The sequence below is a fragment of the Colias philodice genome, chromosome 31 (genome assembly GCF_061535455.1).
Source record: "Colias philodice isolate Cphi_HAF_F1 chromosome 31, ilColPhil1 Martin Lab GWU primary, whole genome shotgun sequence".
NCBI classification, from domain to species: domain Eukaryota; kingdom Metazoa; phylum Arthropoda; class Insecta; order Lepidoptera; family Pieridae; genus Colias; species Colias philodice.
Window position 1 is genome coordinate 477,062 of NC_143116.1, and position 16,900 is coordinate 493,961.

Genomic DNA, 16,900 nt, shown 5'->3' on the forward strand with positions numbered 1-16,900 from the left:
GAACTCTTAAGACCCGCACGAGCCGAGCGAGCGCAGCGAGCGTGCTGCGGCAGCAGCCGGCGAAGTGCCAGAAAACACTCGCCCTGTTCCTTACATGTATTATAGTAACCAAATCTACCCACCCCGACATTTTTAGCCACGGGCCTGCGGTTACACTTAAGTTTAGCCGGCTAAAGATAGAACAAACTAACATTAACACCTCGTCGAAAATAAACCTAAGTTTAGCCGGCTAATCTTAAGTTTATGTTCTCACCTACCTTTAGCCGTAACATATAGATAACACCCAGACCCAAGAACAAATAATTGAGTTCATCACACAAATATTTGCCCTGACCGGGGATCGAACCCGGGACCGTCGGCTCAGTAGGCAGTTACTTTACCACTGCGCCAACCGCGTCGTCAAATTATTATTATTTTGTGATAACTGGATAAATAATTTTATCTTCTATACTAATATTGTAAAGCTGAAGAGTTTGTTTGTTTGAACGCGCTAATCTCGGGAACTACTGGTCCGATTTGAAAAATTCTTTCGGTGTTAGATAGCCCATTTATCGAAGCTATGTATTATCATTCACATCACGCTAAGACTAACAGGAGCAAAGCAATGCGCGTAAAACCGCGGGGCACAGCTGCTAATAAATAACATTATCTAGACAAATCCATCAAGTCCTAAATTAACAATACTCATCTATACTATCTATACTAATATTATAAAGAGGAAAGGTTTTTATGTATATATATATGTATGGTTTTCACGCATAAACTACTGGACCGATTTTGATGAAATTTGGCACAAATAATCTTTAGACCCTGAGAAAGAACATAGGCTACCTTTTATAGCGAAACATGTACCACGGGCGAAGCCGGGGCGGACCGCTAGTAATAAAAAAAATATATACGTCGGATTTATCATTTAATATATATGAATTCGTGATTTACCTTTTGGCATATCTCCATTTTTCTCCGCTTCATTTTTGTGCCGTTTCTTCGTCGGCTTATTTTGTCCGTCCGTTGGATCGAACAGGCTGAAGAAAGATTCCATGTTTCTGAAACAATTCAATTTTTATCTATACATACAAATATTATAAAGAGGAAAGGTTTGATTTTTTGTTTGTTTGTTTGTATGAATTGAATAGGCTCTGAAACTACTTGGCAGATTTGAAAAATTCTTTCACTGTTGGAAAGCTACATCATTTCTGAGTGACATAGGCTAGGTTTTATCCCGGAAATCCCACGGGAACGGGAACTATGCGGGTTTTTTTTTAAAACGCGGGCGAAGCCGCGGGCGGAATGCTAGTTTATTATAAACATTTACTTGCAATTTTAATAGAAATACTGGAGAAAATAGCACGCATATAGTTATAGCTAAAGAAGACACGAGACACCTCTTTTTTGAATTCGGTTAAAAAGAGAGATTTTTGTTACAGAGCATAGGCACAAAAGAAAACTTAACATCTTTCATGGTTCTACAAAATTTTATATTTGTATTTTATATTTCGCGATAAGCTCAAGAACTGCTGCACCGATTTTCATTTTGATTACATCAATGGATTGCGTTGTTCTCCAGGAAAATTTAAGAAGGTATATAATATAACACATATAACTTATTCTTTTTATATATAAAAATGAATCGCAAAATGTGTTGGTAAGCGCATAACTCGAGAACGGCTGAACCGATTTCGATAATTCTTTTTTTATTATATTCCTTGAAGTACGAGGATGGTTTTTATGTAGAGAAAACGTAAATATGTACCACGGGCGAAGCCGGGGAGGACCGCTAGTTTATATATATATATATATGTGTTATATACCTACTTTAATTTGCCCGCGAAGCCGCGGGCGGAATTCAACTACCTATATGTAAAATCTACTTCAAAACACTTGGGTATTTATAATTAAAACTCAGAGCAATTTTCAGAGCAATAACCTTTCTATTTTGAAATTTTATTAATGCGGTGCGCCATTAATTCTGTAAAACATTTGTTTTTGCAAACATTACATATACAATGTATACTATGTAGTACTAATATTATAAAGCTGAAGAGTTTGTTTGTTTGAACGCGTTAATCTCAGGAACTACCTACTGGTCCGATTTGAAAAATTATTTCGGTGTTATCATGAATCATCACGCAGACCAACAGGAGCAGAGCAATGCGGGTGAAACCGCGGAGTGCAGCTAGTTTATTCTATTTTCGAGCTATCTGCTATACGCGGGAAATTTCTATTTCAATAAAGACTTAAGTATGTAGTGCCTCTTCATAGTTTAAAAAAATAAATAGAGTATTCATGAAATCGTTAAAGTAATTCTTAGATAATACTATGACAAACAGATATAGGGATTCATTTTAATTATAACATACATATGGCGATTTCGTAAGCAGATAACAACAAAATATGCAAGTTATTAATACATTTTGAAACACGCTTTCATGTATTTTTAGATTATATAATTGTTTATTTGGCAAATGTCCCTAAAATGTGAAAAAATATGTTCTTTCGACCTCTAATTATTTTGTTTTGAATTTAAAACGTATGTAGTTATTACAATTTTAGATAGGGCAATATATTATTATGTAGGTACCTATCACTACATACTTAGTATAAAACAAAGTCGCTTTCTCTGACCCTATGTCCATATGTATGCTTAAATCTTTAAAACTACGAACCGGATTTTGATGCGGTTTTTTTAATAGATAGAGTGATTCAAGAGGAAGGTTTTAGTATATAATTTATTATGTTTTAGGCAAAGCGGGCGAAGCCGCGGGCGGAAAGCTAGTGATATATACATATATTATTTTTGTTGAGAGTCAAATTTCAAGGTCGCGTAATCTTGCCAAACAAGTTTCACTTCTGACACGTGGGCTCGGCATCATTATAAATCGGTATTATTGCTTTTCTTTGTTATAATGTCCTTGTCATAAATGTAAATCGTCCTTGAAATAAATGTATTTTTTTTCTTTGTTTAAAGAATAAATAATACTTCAATTTTCAGCTGATAAAACATTAACATAATGAACCTACGCAAATAAATAATTCTTTATTCTCATCTACAATAATAGTTAAAGAGAAAAGATTAAGTAGTATTTTTGAAATCCATACTAATATTATAAATGCGAAAGTAACTCTGTCTGTCTGTCTGTTACTCAATCACGCCTTAACTACTGAACCAATTTGCATGAAATTTGGTATAGAGATATTTTGATACCCGAGAAAGGACATAGGCTACCTTTTATTGCGAAATATGTACAATAATATTATGTAGTAGTTAATAATATCAAATCTTTTTTATTTCTTACTTTTCCGTTTTTGAAGTCGGTTGTTTTTAACGCAGTTATTTTTATTTAATACTTTTTAGTGTATTTTTCAACACGAATCAAACGAGCCCAAACTCGATAAAGTTGAGTCAATATATTACTGAGTTCCTATGGCCACCTTCCGATTCCATCATCAAATCAGCTTCATGTCATGATAATGTTTCATCGCTATCAAATTTACATACGTATACAAAATTTCAGCTCAATCGGTTACCGGGAAGTGAATCAAAGTTACTTGCTACATATCAACTTAGTCATCGAGTACAGACAAAAATGCTCATAAAATAAAAACTACTGGGCCTATCCGAAAAAACATACGGTGTACGGTGTACATACATAAAAAAAATATACCGGCCGAATTGATAACCGCATAAAATCGCATGGAGAGCTTAATTTTCATTAAAGGCTCTAATCGCACGGAAAGCTTAATTTTCACAAAAAAGCTCTAATCGCATGGAGAGCTTAATATTCACAAAAAGCTCTAATCACACGGAAAGCTTAATTTTCACAAGAAGCTCTAATCACACAGAGAGCTTAATTTTCACAAGAAGCTCTAATCACACGGAGAGCTTAATTTTTATAAAAAGCTGTAATCGCACGGAAAGCTTAATATTCACTAAAAACTAATCGCATGGAGAGCTTAATTTTCATTAAAGGCTCTAATCGCACGGAGCTTAATTTTCACAAAAAGCTCTAATCGCACGGAGAGCTTAATTTTCACAAAAAGCTCTAATCGCATGGAGAGCTTAATTTTCACAAAAAGCTCTATTCGCACGGAAAGCTTAATTTTCACAAAAAAACTAATCGCACGGAGCTTTATTTTCACAAAAAACTCATCGCACAGAGAGCTTAATTTTTCTCATTAAGCTCTAATCGCACGGAAAGCTTAATTTTCACAAAAAGCTCTAATCGCACGGAGAGCTTAATTTTCACAAAAAGCTCTAATCGCATGGAGAGCTTAATTTTCACAAAAAGCTCTAATCGCATGGAGAACTTAATTTTCACAAAAAGCTCTAATCGCACGGAGAGCTTAATTTTCACAAAAAACTCATCGCACGGAGAGCTTAATTTTCACAAAAAGCTCTCATCGCACGGAGAGCTTAATTTACAGAAAAAACTAATCGCACGGAAAGCTTAATTTTCATAAAAAGCTCTAATCGCACGGAGAGCTTGATTTTCACAAAAAGCTCTAAACGCATGGAGAGCTTAATTTTCACAAAAAGCTCTAATCGCACGGAGAGCTTAATTTTCACAAAAAGCTCTATTCGCATGGAAAGCTAAATTTTCACAAAAAAGCTCTAATCGCACGGAGAGCTTAATTTTCACAAAAAACTAATCGCACGGAGAGCAATGATATTATATATAGAAACAAGAGGTAGATACGTCATCAACGCACCAAAACTGATTCCGTGAATTGGTCCTATTTGGGACCAATGCAATCAGTCAGATTGTCACCGGTCCCAGTGAGCGCATGTGCCGATAGGTACATTAAAGTTGTCGAAAATGCCTTCCTGTGTGTTCAGAAAGTGACGTATTCGTGCAAAAAAATAAAGAAAGATAAAGGAATATCATATCACAGCAAAATATATTAAATTAATAACAGTTTAAGAGTAAAAATAACAATTTACAATTCTTTATTAATGACACTTGCTTGACACGTGTATTGAAATAATGAAAGGGATAAAACATTGCTTCAATCACTAGTGTGACAAAGCTAGCGTACACTGTGTTCAAAGATTATCATGTAGATACGATTATTGAAAATATAACGGTTATTTTATTAATTTCGATTGGGGTAAATACTTGATTAATTTTATATTTAAATCCACACAGTGCATATAATTAACAAATACATCTATTTATTATATACAATGAAATCGTGATGGCAAAAATGTTTGTTTGCAAAAATGATGTTGAATATACGTATACATTGAAGAAAAGATTATCGCTACTCACGAAAAATGCTATTTGCTTTTCTGTAAATAGCTATTAAACATAAATTTTATTTGTGTTTTAAATAAAAAAGGCTTATACTTCATCCTTTCTTTTATTTCATCCTTTTTTTTTCATCCAGGCACCACTATTATTATAATTATCCTACAAGTTGGAGTGATGACCTTGTACGGGTTTCGGGAACTGCCTTGAAACGAATAGCGTAAGATCGGTCCTTATGGAGTTCTATAAGGAGGACTATAATATGCAGTATGCTCAGCAGTGGGTGATAATCGGGTGAAATGATGATGACCGAAAACGAACACCACAGCTAGTAATAAATACTTAATACAGTTATATCTCCAAAAAAGTTTTTATTTTTTTTTTCATTTTAATACGACATCATAATAATCATAAAATAGTAAATGAAATTGTCACATTTATTTACTTGTGCAGGAAACCTAACATCTATAACATTGAACCTTCTGTGTCGTTAATCTATGCCAATTACCATGGCAACTATTTGTTTATTTATATCTAATTGGTGAATTCTTATGACTTTTGCTTACACCTACGCGGAAGTGACAAACTATCTTTGTCTTTTTTATTTATATCATTTTATTAGAGCCATCTCTCTTATACAGTCTGTCAATGTAATAAATTAAGTAAAATGAAGATTGTATTTGTGTGTGCCTGACACTGCATATGAAGCATTTTTTTTGGATATATTGTGAGTATATAACGTATCTATACATAAAATATCATTGACGGAGAGCTTAATTTTCACAAAAAGCTCTAATCGCATGGAGAGCTTAATTTTCACAAAAAGCTCTAATCGCACGGAGAGCTTAATTTTCACAAAAAGCTCTAATCGCATGGAGAGCTTAATTTTCACAAAAAGCTCTATTCGCACGGAAAGCTAAATTTTCACAAAAAAGCTCTAATCGCACGGAGAGCTTAATTTTCACAAAAAGCTCTAATCGCATGGAGAGCTTAATTTTCACAAAAAGCTCTAATCGCACGGAAAGCTTAATATTCACTAATAAAAATAACTGCGTTAAAAACAACCGACTTCAAAAACGGAAAAGTAAGAAATAAAAAAGATTTGACATTACTATTTACTTACTACATATTATTTATATGTGCTATTTATTAAAAAGGTTTGATGTCGGTGCACGGGCTTAATACGTGCTTAATGTTCGGCACCAACTTCAAACCTATTTAATAAATAGCACATCCATACTAATATTATAAATGCGAAAGTAACTCTCGTCTGTCTGTCTGTTACTCAATCACGCCTTAACTACTGAACCAATTTGCATGAAATTTGGTATAGAGATATTTTGATACGCGAGAAAGGACATAGGCCACTTTTTATTGCGAAATATGTACCACGGGCGAAGCCGGGGCGGACCGCTAGTATAATATAAATGCGAAAGTAACTCTGTCTGTCTGTTACACTTTCCCGCTTAAACCTCTCAATCTCAACCGATTTTGATGAAATTTGGCACAGACAATCTTTAGACCCTGAGAAAGAACATAGGCTCCCTTTTATCAAAACACCACGCGGGCGAAGCCGCGGGCGGAAGCTAGTTAAAAAATAAACTCAAAAAATTATCCCTAAAAAATACCACTTCAAAGCTACATCTTTTAAAGAGTATCATTAATATGTATATGCATTTTTTATTCAACCCAGGCGAAGATAGGGCAAATAGCTAAATACATTTAAATAAATGTTATCTCCATATATAAATATAAAATATATAAATAAAATATAAAATAATAATATTATAAAGAGGAAAACTTTGTTTGTTTGTTTGATTGTAATGAATAGGCTCATAAACTACTGGACCGATTTTAAAAATTCTTTCACCATTCGAAAGCTACATTATCCACGAGTAACATAAGCTAGGTTTTATCCCGGAAATCCCACGGGAACGGGAACTATGCGGGTTTTTCTTTGAAAACGCGGGCGAAGCCGCAGGCGGAAAGCTAGTCTCCATATATAAAAATGAATCCCTATTTCCCTTGGTCACGGCATCACGCATGACCAGCTGGACCAATTTCGATAATTCTTATTTTCATGTGTTCGTTATTGCCAGGAGAAGGATCTTATGAAAGAAAACCTATTAATATGCGCCCAAAAATTAGGAGTGGGAAAACATAACGGCCATATAAACTTCACATTTTTGACAATTTGCACGAAGACAGGGCAATGTCTGTTCGGTCATATAGTGAAAGATAACTTTTAACAACAAACAATATTTGTTATAACAACTTTTCCAATTATTGATAAAATTTGATATTTATATCAGTTTATAAGTCAATAATATGTTATCTTATCTTTATATATAAAAATGAATCGCAAAATGTGTTGGTAAGCGCATAACTCGAGAACGGCTGAACCGATTTCGATAATTCTTTTTTTATTATATTCCTTGAAGTACGAGGATGGTTCTTATGTAGAGAAAACTTAAATATTATGTACCACGGGCGAAGCCGGGGCGGACCGCTAGTATCTAATAAAAAAGGCTGATTAGGTATATATAAAATCATATAAGATACTATACTATCTCATTCGATTTTTTATACTTCCAATTACAAATAAAAATAATCATTTTATTTTTCACTAACGGTTCGCCCCGGCTTCGCCCGTGGTACATGTTTACGTTTTCTGTCCATAAGAACCATCTCCTTACTTGATATTATAAAAAAAGAAATAACGAAATCGCTTCAGCCGTTCTCGAGTTATGCGATTATCAACACATTAAGTGATTCATTTTTATATTATAGATTATCTGTTATAAAATTATATCAACAGATATACAGAATATTGAACTAATCAATGACAGCGAGTTTGTCCAGTTTTTTGTGAAAAAGGCTTAACAAATATGGTCATGGATAAATAAGCCGTTGTTGCCTTTAATAAAAAACTTCTTTATATGTCAGTTCTTTGCTAATACATATTATAAAGAAACTAGCGGTCCGCCCCGGCTTCGCCCGTGGTACATATGAAAAATAGATTTTGGCCGATTCTCAGACTTACCCGATATGCACAGAAAATTTCATGAGAATCGGTCCACCCGTTTCGGAGGAGTATGCAGACTAACATTGTGACACGAGAATTTTATATATAAGATATTTACTGTTTTCTTTGTTAAAATTAAACTAAATTTTTAAATTACTCAATTAGTTTGAAATAGTGTTTTACTGTTAACAGCTACATCTAAACTGAGTAAAAATGGCAAATTTTTTGTGCAGTCTACTGTGAAAAACTAAAAGTAGTCTGTAGACCAATTATTATTACAAATATTATCTTAATCTTATTACTATTATAAAGGCGAAAGTTTGTATGGATGTATGGATGTTTGTTACTCTTTCACGTAAAAACTACTGAACCAATTACAATGAAATTTAGCACACATATAGAGGGTAACTTGGATTAACACATAGGATATGTTTTATCCCGGAAATCCCACGGGAACGGGAACTATGCGGGTTTTCCTTTGAAAACGCGGGCGAAGCCGCGGGCGGAAATCTAGTAATTATAATATAATTATTATAAGTAGAAAGTTAGGTATATCTAGTGTTAAATATAGGATTTATTTATACAATGTTTGCTTCCAAAAAGGACCAATGGCTTAGTTATTTTAAATGTACCTTGGATGTTTATTAAGTTGGTTAATTGACAAGGTTTTATTCACAGCAAGTTTACCTTGTAAAAATTTATTCCTTATATACTAATCAGAATTGTGGTAGTGACATAGGGTCCTTAAAATAACAGCCAAGTTTTTTATTTTCGTAATAATAATTTTTATTTATAATGGAACCATTTTCCATAATTTTTAATGCAACCAGGAAAAGAGATACAAATCTATACTAATATACTAATACTAATCTATACTAATATTATAAAGAGGAAAGGTTTGTATGTAAGTATGTATGTATGGTTTTCACGCATAAACTACTGGACCGATTTTGATGAAATTTGGCACAGATAATCTTTAGACCCTGAGAAAGAACATAGGCTACCTTTTATTGCGAAATATGTACCACGGGCGAAGCCGGGGCGGACCGCTAGTCTTTAATAAATTAAAATGTTAATTGGCATGCCTCAACAATTATTGTGAAATTTTGACTCGTAAGAGGAAAAATATTGCGTAATAATCAACACTTAGAAAAACCAACATAAATTTATAAATTTATAAAACCAACATACTCAGAAAACATAATATGGTCAATGTCTCAAGTATATTTTTAGACTGTTTTTTATTCTTTATTCTAAACTAGCGGTTTGTCACGGCTTCACCCGTGGTGCATGTTTACGTTTTCTCTACATAAGAACCATAGCCATACTTCAGGGAATATAAAAAAATAATAAACGAAATTGGTTCAGTTGTTCTCGAGTATTGCGTTTAACAACACATTTACTATTGACTATTCATTTTTATAATAAAGATACCTACTTCAGTATGGGAAAATATTGTAATAAGACCTATTACAATATTTTCAGCTGTTTTTGAGTACACTGAATGTTCAGCAAACTTTGTATTTACATACACAAAACATTAAAAATTGTACAGACTGATTTAGATAAACCTCAGAGATAAAACTTTATTTCCATTAAAAAGACTGTTGTTATTGATAAGTAAGATTTTCCAGGAACCCAGTAAGTATATAAGCTATCTATGGGTGTTTTTCTTTCATTCTTAACATGTTTTCTAACATAATTTTGCCGTAGATTAATCTTTATGCCTGTATAGGTAGATTTTGTAGTAGTATATTTATGCTTGTACATATTTTGATGAAAAAGGGTAAACAATTTAAAGAAAATATCCTTTCTTAAGCTGAGATAACAGAAAAATATATATAAAATGAATGTATTATAAAAAGTAGAATTTGAATACAAAGTGTAGCTTCGTAAATATTTATGAGTAACAGTTTCTAGTCTAAAACATCGGGGGTTTCTTTAGAGAACTGCCGCACGTATTATAGGTTTTTTGTGGGGGGGGGGATGGGGGGGAGGAGGGGGGGACCCTCCCACCAAAAGGGGAAAGTTAGGAAACCAATAGTTTTGGAGAAAATTCAATTTTCCTATTCTAACCTCAAAATGTATGGAATTGGTGTAAAATAATTTTAACTAAGCATTAGACGATAGTAACATATTTTACGATACATAAATAAAATACAAACAAGTTGTGAAAACCTACGTAGTTTTTTTTATTTGAGTGGGAATCGCCCTAAAGTCGCTTCTGGCACTCGCCGGCCGCTACCGCGGCACGCTCGCTTCGCTCGCTCGGCTCGTGCGGCAAATCAAAAGTTAACCTAACACGCTCGTCGCTTCGCTCCTCGCTACCTATTTAGAATTTAGATATTAAAAATAAAAGTTTAATAGTTTTTTAACCTAAGTTACCTACTTACGTAGATTTTTTTTTTGTTTGAGTAGGAATCGCCCTAAAGTCGCTTTTGGCACTTGCCGGCCGCAGCGTAAAGTCACAGTACAGTGAAATGAAACGTCTTGGTCCGCTTTTTTTGCACAACAAAACGGATAAATGCACTTTTTTCGCACAAAAAATTATCAACTTTAAAAATTAATAACTAAAAAACTACAAGTTTCCTAACGATAATATTTTGGAATTACAATCTTACATTACCTAGCTAACTAAAAATATAAATATTTCCAACAAATTCGTGCGGCAGTTAACTAAAGCCAACCCAAACATCGCCTTTTTAGGGATAGGTATAAATGTAAGGTTAAAACAATATAATATCGAAACGATAAACGACACTCGTAGTTAAAATTTATTACACAATGATGACAAAGAAAATTTATGAAAAATAGCAGGAAAAAGGCGCAAATAAACAGTGCATCTAGATTCTAGATTAAATTAAATTATAGATAGAAAATTAAAAAAAAGAATATTCGAATAGGATTCTAAAAATAGAATAAGGCTACTCACAGGGCACCAGCTGTTTGGTGGAGTCAAGGTCACACTAAGAAAGTCCACTTGCCAGCAATGAATGTAAATGAATAAACATCACCGTACAAACACTGAAACACTGCCAAATTATTTACAATGACGTAATAACAACAATAATATTATCAACTGTATAAACAACAAAAATACGCGGAGTCACATCACATACGTAAGAATATACCGCTATGGTGAATGGTGAAACTGTACGAATAAATAATTAGATCAGATAATACAATGAGTAATTTATTATTTTGTAACAAATAACTAAGTTATGAAATCAATACAAAATGATGAAATATTTTGACATTTAAATTTGATTCGATCGGAGAACCGAACCGAAATAGTGAGGGTTGCCGTTAACTAACAGTAAAAATTAAAAATGTTCTTTTTAAATAAGTAAATCTTGTTTTTAGATTTGTGTTAACAAATTCGATATGTTATATTAGGTAAACTTTTATTGGTTGCATTATTGTTGTATTCTTAGAGTATATATTACATGGTTGTATTCAATTAAAGTAAAATCTCCGGTCATTCAAAAGACTTGTATCAAAGCCGAGTTTTCCTATTACAAAAGGACGATGCAATGTCAGCTACTCAGCTCACAGCTGTCGATTTTGACTTAATTTTTCGCGGGAATTTTGTCCAAATAAAAACAACTAGATCGGGTTAATTAAATATTTACTATTTAATTCGAAAATACGCAAGTTTAAATTAAAAATGTCTATACAAGTGGATAATAATTTAAAAGACACCGATAATCAAGAAGTGTTCAATCAGAAAGTGCATTATATGCCATGTAAAATTGAAGAAGACGGTCAAGCCAATGTGAATCAGTATTTTCCCCCTTATATTCAGGAAAATGAGAATGGAGGTATGGCTAATTAATATATGCCATTTGGGATGTTGTGAGGCTTTTTATGATAAGAGATCAGTTAAATTTGATATTTAGGTTAAAAGCATTCAAACAAAAAGAAGAAATTCACCTCGTGGTCGTTTTTTTTTGTATTTTTAAACGGATTTAAAACGACTTTATTACAATTCACAATCTATAGTGGCAGCTCTGTCCAGTTTTAAACCAAGATAAATATTCTAGTATGTACTAGGTAATCCTAGGAATAAATAATGGTGAACTATTAAATTATGTACATTGTTTAATCTTATATACATGCTTATATATAGAATTCTCGTGTCACAATGTTAGTCTGCATACTCCTCCGAAACGGGTGGACCGATTCTCATGAAATTTTCTGTGCATATCGGGTAAGTCTGAGAATCGGCCAACATCTATTTTTCATATGTACCACGGGCGAAGCCGGGGCGGGCCGCTAGTATGTATATAATGTTTTTGTATTATTAATAGCTACAATCTTCCCCATACTTACCCCTAAAGTATCGTCTTGACTTTAATTTTAAGTTTTTAACCACCTATTTATTATTTATTTATTTATTTAATTATTTATTGCACACACAAAAGAAATAGAGACACATAAAGTACAGCTAATAGGAAATAATGTGTACAAACGTATCACCTATTTATAATTTTCATAAATTTATCACACACATAATATATTTCACAGAATTATCAGCCACCTTCCGTGGACATTCTCTAGATGGAGTTAAAATGCCACTACCAGAAGGGTACAGAGGTATTGTGGTGACGGAGGCAAAAAGACCACTCGGTGAAGGTGCTGATAGAAAGTTTCAGGTATTTATTTAAAAGTTGACTTGCCTGGTAGAAATGGTATCTGAGTTATAAGGCTGCCTATGCCATGTAATCTTTAATTGGGAAGGAATTGGAATCGACTTGTTTATAAACTTTAAACGGTAGTTTCTTAACTTTTCTTAAATAAAATACCTTAGTTTAATCTACAGCCTAGCTTTCAAACAAATGACTCATTCCAGTTGTTAGCTGCAACATGGCTATCTAACGCCAAAATAATTTTTCAAATCGGACCAGTAGTTCCTGAGATTAGCGCTTTCAAACAAACAAACTCTTCAGCTTTACAAGTATAGATATCTAATCTAATTTCAGGTAGCTGGTGGTTTTAAAGAAATAACATATTGGAACTGGGATAAAAAACCATCAAAGAATGATAATATTGTAAAAGCTATGGACTGGATTGATATAGCCGAGGCGGTAAGAACGTCTTTTAATTAAAACTAGCCGTCCGCCCCGGCTTCGCCCGTGGTACATGTTTACGTTTTCTCTACATAAGAACCATCGTCGTACTTCAAGGAATATAATAAAAAAAGAATTATCGAAATCGGTTCAGCCGTTCTCGAGTTATGCGCTTACCAACACATTTTGCGATTCATTTTTATATATAAGAAGATAAGTCTAAAAAAAATATTTTTATGTAATTTATTCATTTTATACCAGTTTGTGCAAAACTATAAGAAAATCTATTTTATTTATGTAACTGTATTTATCAAACTAATATACAGTGTGTCCGGACATGACATACCGATATTTGAAGGGGCTATTCTCCAGGTATTTTTATCGACAATTCAACCCCTCTACAGTCCCCTACCTTACCCCCCTCAAAATGGTTTTCGAATTTTTTAAAGTATGTTTCATCACTCTTATCAATTAAATTTGTTTAGTGGTCCCTAGAATAACTTGTTATTGTTCAAATAAAACCAAATTTACTCACTTTCGAAGTTATTACAATTTTCATAAATTCACTATTCGAATTGATAGGTTTGCCATTTTGAGGGGGGTGAGGTAGGGGACTGTAGAGGGGTTGAATTGTCGATAAAAATACCTGGAGAATAGCCCCTTCAAATATCGGTATGTCATGTCCGGACACACTGTAGTTGAGTTGAAAACATGCCATATCTTTAAAAAAGAGTGTGTACCAAGCACACGTGTCAGAAGTGAAACTTCTTTGGCTAGATTCAAAGATACCAAAATCGTCGCCTTATTCAACGACGTGTCGGTATTGCCATGATATGAACTTATTTTACTTCTTTAGGCACAGTGAGAGTAAAATTTATTTCTTGCCAAGGAAGTTTCACTTCTGACACGTGAGCTTGGCACATGCTCTTGTCGTGTCTCCCCGTGACCACGCTCGCTGTAAAGTGTTTGAAACGTCGGGAAAATAATATGACTAAATCGCTATTATAATCCGTTAAAAAGTCTTTAATTTCTAAACACATGCTCTTTTGTTGTGAAGTAAACGGTCCAACCATTCAGTTCTTTGTCTTATTAACTATTGTAACCTACCTATATGTATAAATATTTTATTTTATTTTCAGATACATGGAGATTGAAATAAAGAACACAATATATTTTAGTATTTATTAACAAAAACCAATAACAAGGGACCTCTTATATGGTCCTAAAACAAAACATTTTACTTCTTTATTAAATTAGTTACACTTCTAATTTTGTAACATTAAACAAAAAGAATTGTAAAAAAAAAACTAAAATTAAGTATATTATAAGTAAAAAGGTGTAGATATGTTATCAACACAACATTCGAACTTCACAATGCACACTAACACACACACACGATTAGACGTCAAAGTGAGATGGCATGATTCAACTATCGTGTGCGAAAGAGACAAAGTTAAATGTTGCTAATTAGCCACATTTCGTTTTGCAATTCCCGGGTTGCTAATAAGATATCTACACCTTTTTACTTATATCATTGACAAGACAGACCAATTTGAATTCCTAATAACATTTAAAATGTGATTTGTATTCACATACTAGCTGTGTCCCGCGGTTAAACCCGCCTTGCTCCGCTCCTGTTGGTCTTAGCGAGATGATATATAGCCTATAGCCTTCCTTGATGAATGGGCTATCTAACACGGAAATAATTTTTCAAATCGGACCAGTAGTTCCCGAGATAAATTAAAAGAAACATAGTAAAGTTGCGTACCTAGTTTTAAAGATCTAAGCATACATAGGAACAGACAGCGGGTATCGACTGTTTTATACTATGCAGTGAAGAATAAATCACATTTTAAATGTTTTACAATATGACTTAAAATACTACAGAAATAAAGACATGGGTGCCTTAGAGATATGACGTCGTTGAAAGAAAGTATGTATTTTATATAAATAAAACTTATTAATAAATAAACTATGTTAAACATGCCGTTTTTTATTTTCCATGACGTTTTATTAAGTAAATTAAAAAAAATGGTTGCCTGTAAAGTCGGTTTTACGGGCGAAGATTTTACGTGACAACGTCTTTTTCTCGATCATAGTTGAGTGGGAGAGAGACGCAAGGCATTCGGCGGGCCTCTCTCTCGTTCGGTGACTCATCGTAACGTTACCGAGCGTTACACTTTTTCATAAGTGACTCCCAGTCGCAACCTAATTTAAGACGTTGTCACGTCAAAATGTATAAGTAAGTAAAATAAAAGATGAGAAGTAAAATAGTGGTTTCAAAACCAATACTTTTTCGCCTTATACTTTGAGCAAAATAGTAATTGTTTCTACCTAAGGTTAAAAATATTATGCAAATAAACATCATTCTTATAATAAGTTAACAAAAAGCTATATTTCAAGGAAATAAATTAAGGAACTTAAATGCTATAAATCAAAAACAGAGCATTCACTATTGCTACAAATAGTCTAGAACTATTGTATTTTTTTTTCACTTATGGGGTGATCAAGTGTCACGTAAAGCAATTTGGGGGAGGGAGAGGGTCTCGTAAAACAAGACAACTAGAAGTGCTATAATGTCATAATTAGTATGAAAACCAGTGTCGCCAAAACCCAAACATTTAATCCGATAGCTCAACAGTACACACAAGTAAACTATGTATTGGACAGCTTCATTTAAGTGAGGACTAACTTAAATAATAAATTCAGCGTTTTAATATGCACCCTAACGCACGATTTTACGGTTTATTTTAGTATAACATCCTCATGTAAATTCAATAACGTAATACTTGAACGCTCCCAAATAAGCGCTTTCATCATTATCATAGAAAATAAAATACGCGCCTATTTCATTCAGCAAGTAACTTCTTATTGTGTAAACATTATATTTCTTATTCAATAAGAATTCAAAGTATCAGAGGCATAAACCAATATTATTGGATTTGCAACAACATCAGTTTATTCTGCAAATAAACTACATATTGTTTTATTTAGAGGCTGCTCTCTTTCACTTACACGTAAAAACAAATCTTATATCTCGCTCGCACGAGTCGGGCAATTACCTGGCTTAACTTTAAAATCCTCTTACGTATAAAGTACATAAAAATGGGAGCTTATTTTAGTAGGACATTATCTAACTACATTATACATATATTATTACAGTTTGTATTATATGTAAGTATATTATTAATTCTTAAATATAAATATTTATTGTTTTTTATTTATCTAAATAATATTCGAATATTAGGAAAATGTGATGATATGATATGAACTGACTTCTGTATTTTATCATTTATAATAGTCGGTCATAAAATCAATGTTACAATTTGATAAAATTATTTTGGCTTGTGGCAAACTCAATAACAAACCTAATAGGTACATTAATTGTTATGTTTAAAATATAATAATTCAAAGACAGGATGTGAGATACATATATTTTTTTATATTTGATTATCGACTAGCCTTTTTAATCTTATATATAAAAATGAATCGCAAAATGTGTTGGTAAGCGCATAACTCGAGAACGGCTGAACCGATTTCGATAATTCTTTTTTTAT

The 16,900-nt window shown here is 33.0% G+C and overlaps 2 protein-coding genes across 3 annotated transcripts in view; one reads left to right on the forward strand and one right to left on the reverse strand.

Moving 5' to 3' along the window:
• Positions 1-11,564, reverse strand: part of LOC149474993 (GTP-binding protein 2-like) — a 37,166-nt gene extending 25,602 nt beyond the window's left edge. Inside the window, exons 1-3 of one of the 2 annotated variants that reach the window (XM_089713836.1) lie at positions 11,394-11,564; positions 11,207-11,306; positions 940-1,046 (exon numbers count right to left, since the gene is read on the reverse strand). In XM_089713836.1, the coding sequence (XP_089569962.1) occupies positions 940-1,042 (103 nt within the window). In that variant the 5' untranslated portion in view covers positions 1,043-1,046; positions 11,207-11,306; positions 11,394-11,564. Of the gene's footprint in view, positions 1-939; positions 1,047-11,206 lie in introns of both variants that reach the window. The other variant, XM_089713835.1, reaches the window with a different exon arrangement.
• A 255-nt stretch (positions 11,565-11,819) lies between these two features.
• Positions 11,820-14,605, forward strand: LOC149474994 (ribonuclease H2 subunit C-like). The gene is made up of 4 exons (XM_089713937.1): positions 11,820-12,095; positions 12,802-12,929; positions 13,257-13,361; positions 14,483-14,605. Exons 1-4 carry the CDS (start codon positions 11,942-11,944, stop codon positions 14,495-14,497), a joined length of 402 nt encoding a protein of 133 aa, XP_089570063.1. The 5' UTR covers positions 11,820-11,941; the 3' UTR covers positions 14,498-14,605.
• The last annotated feature ends 2,295 nt before the right edge of the window (positions 14,606-16,900 follow it).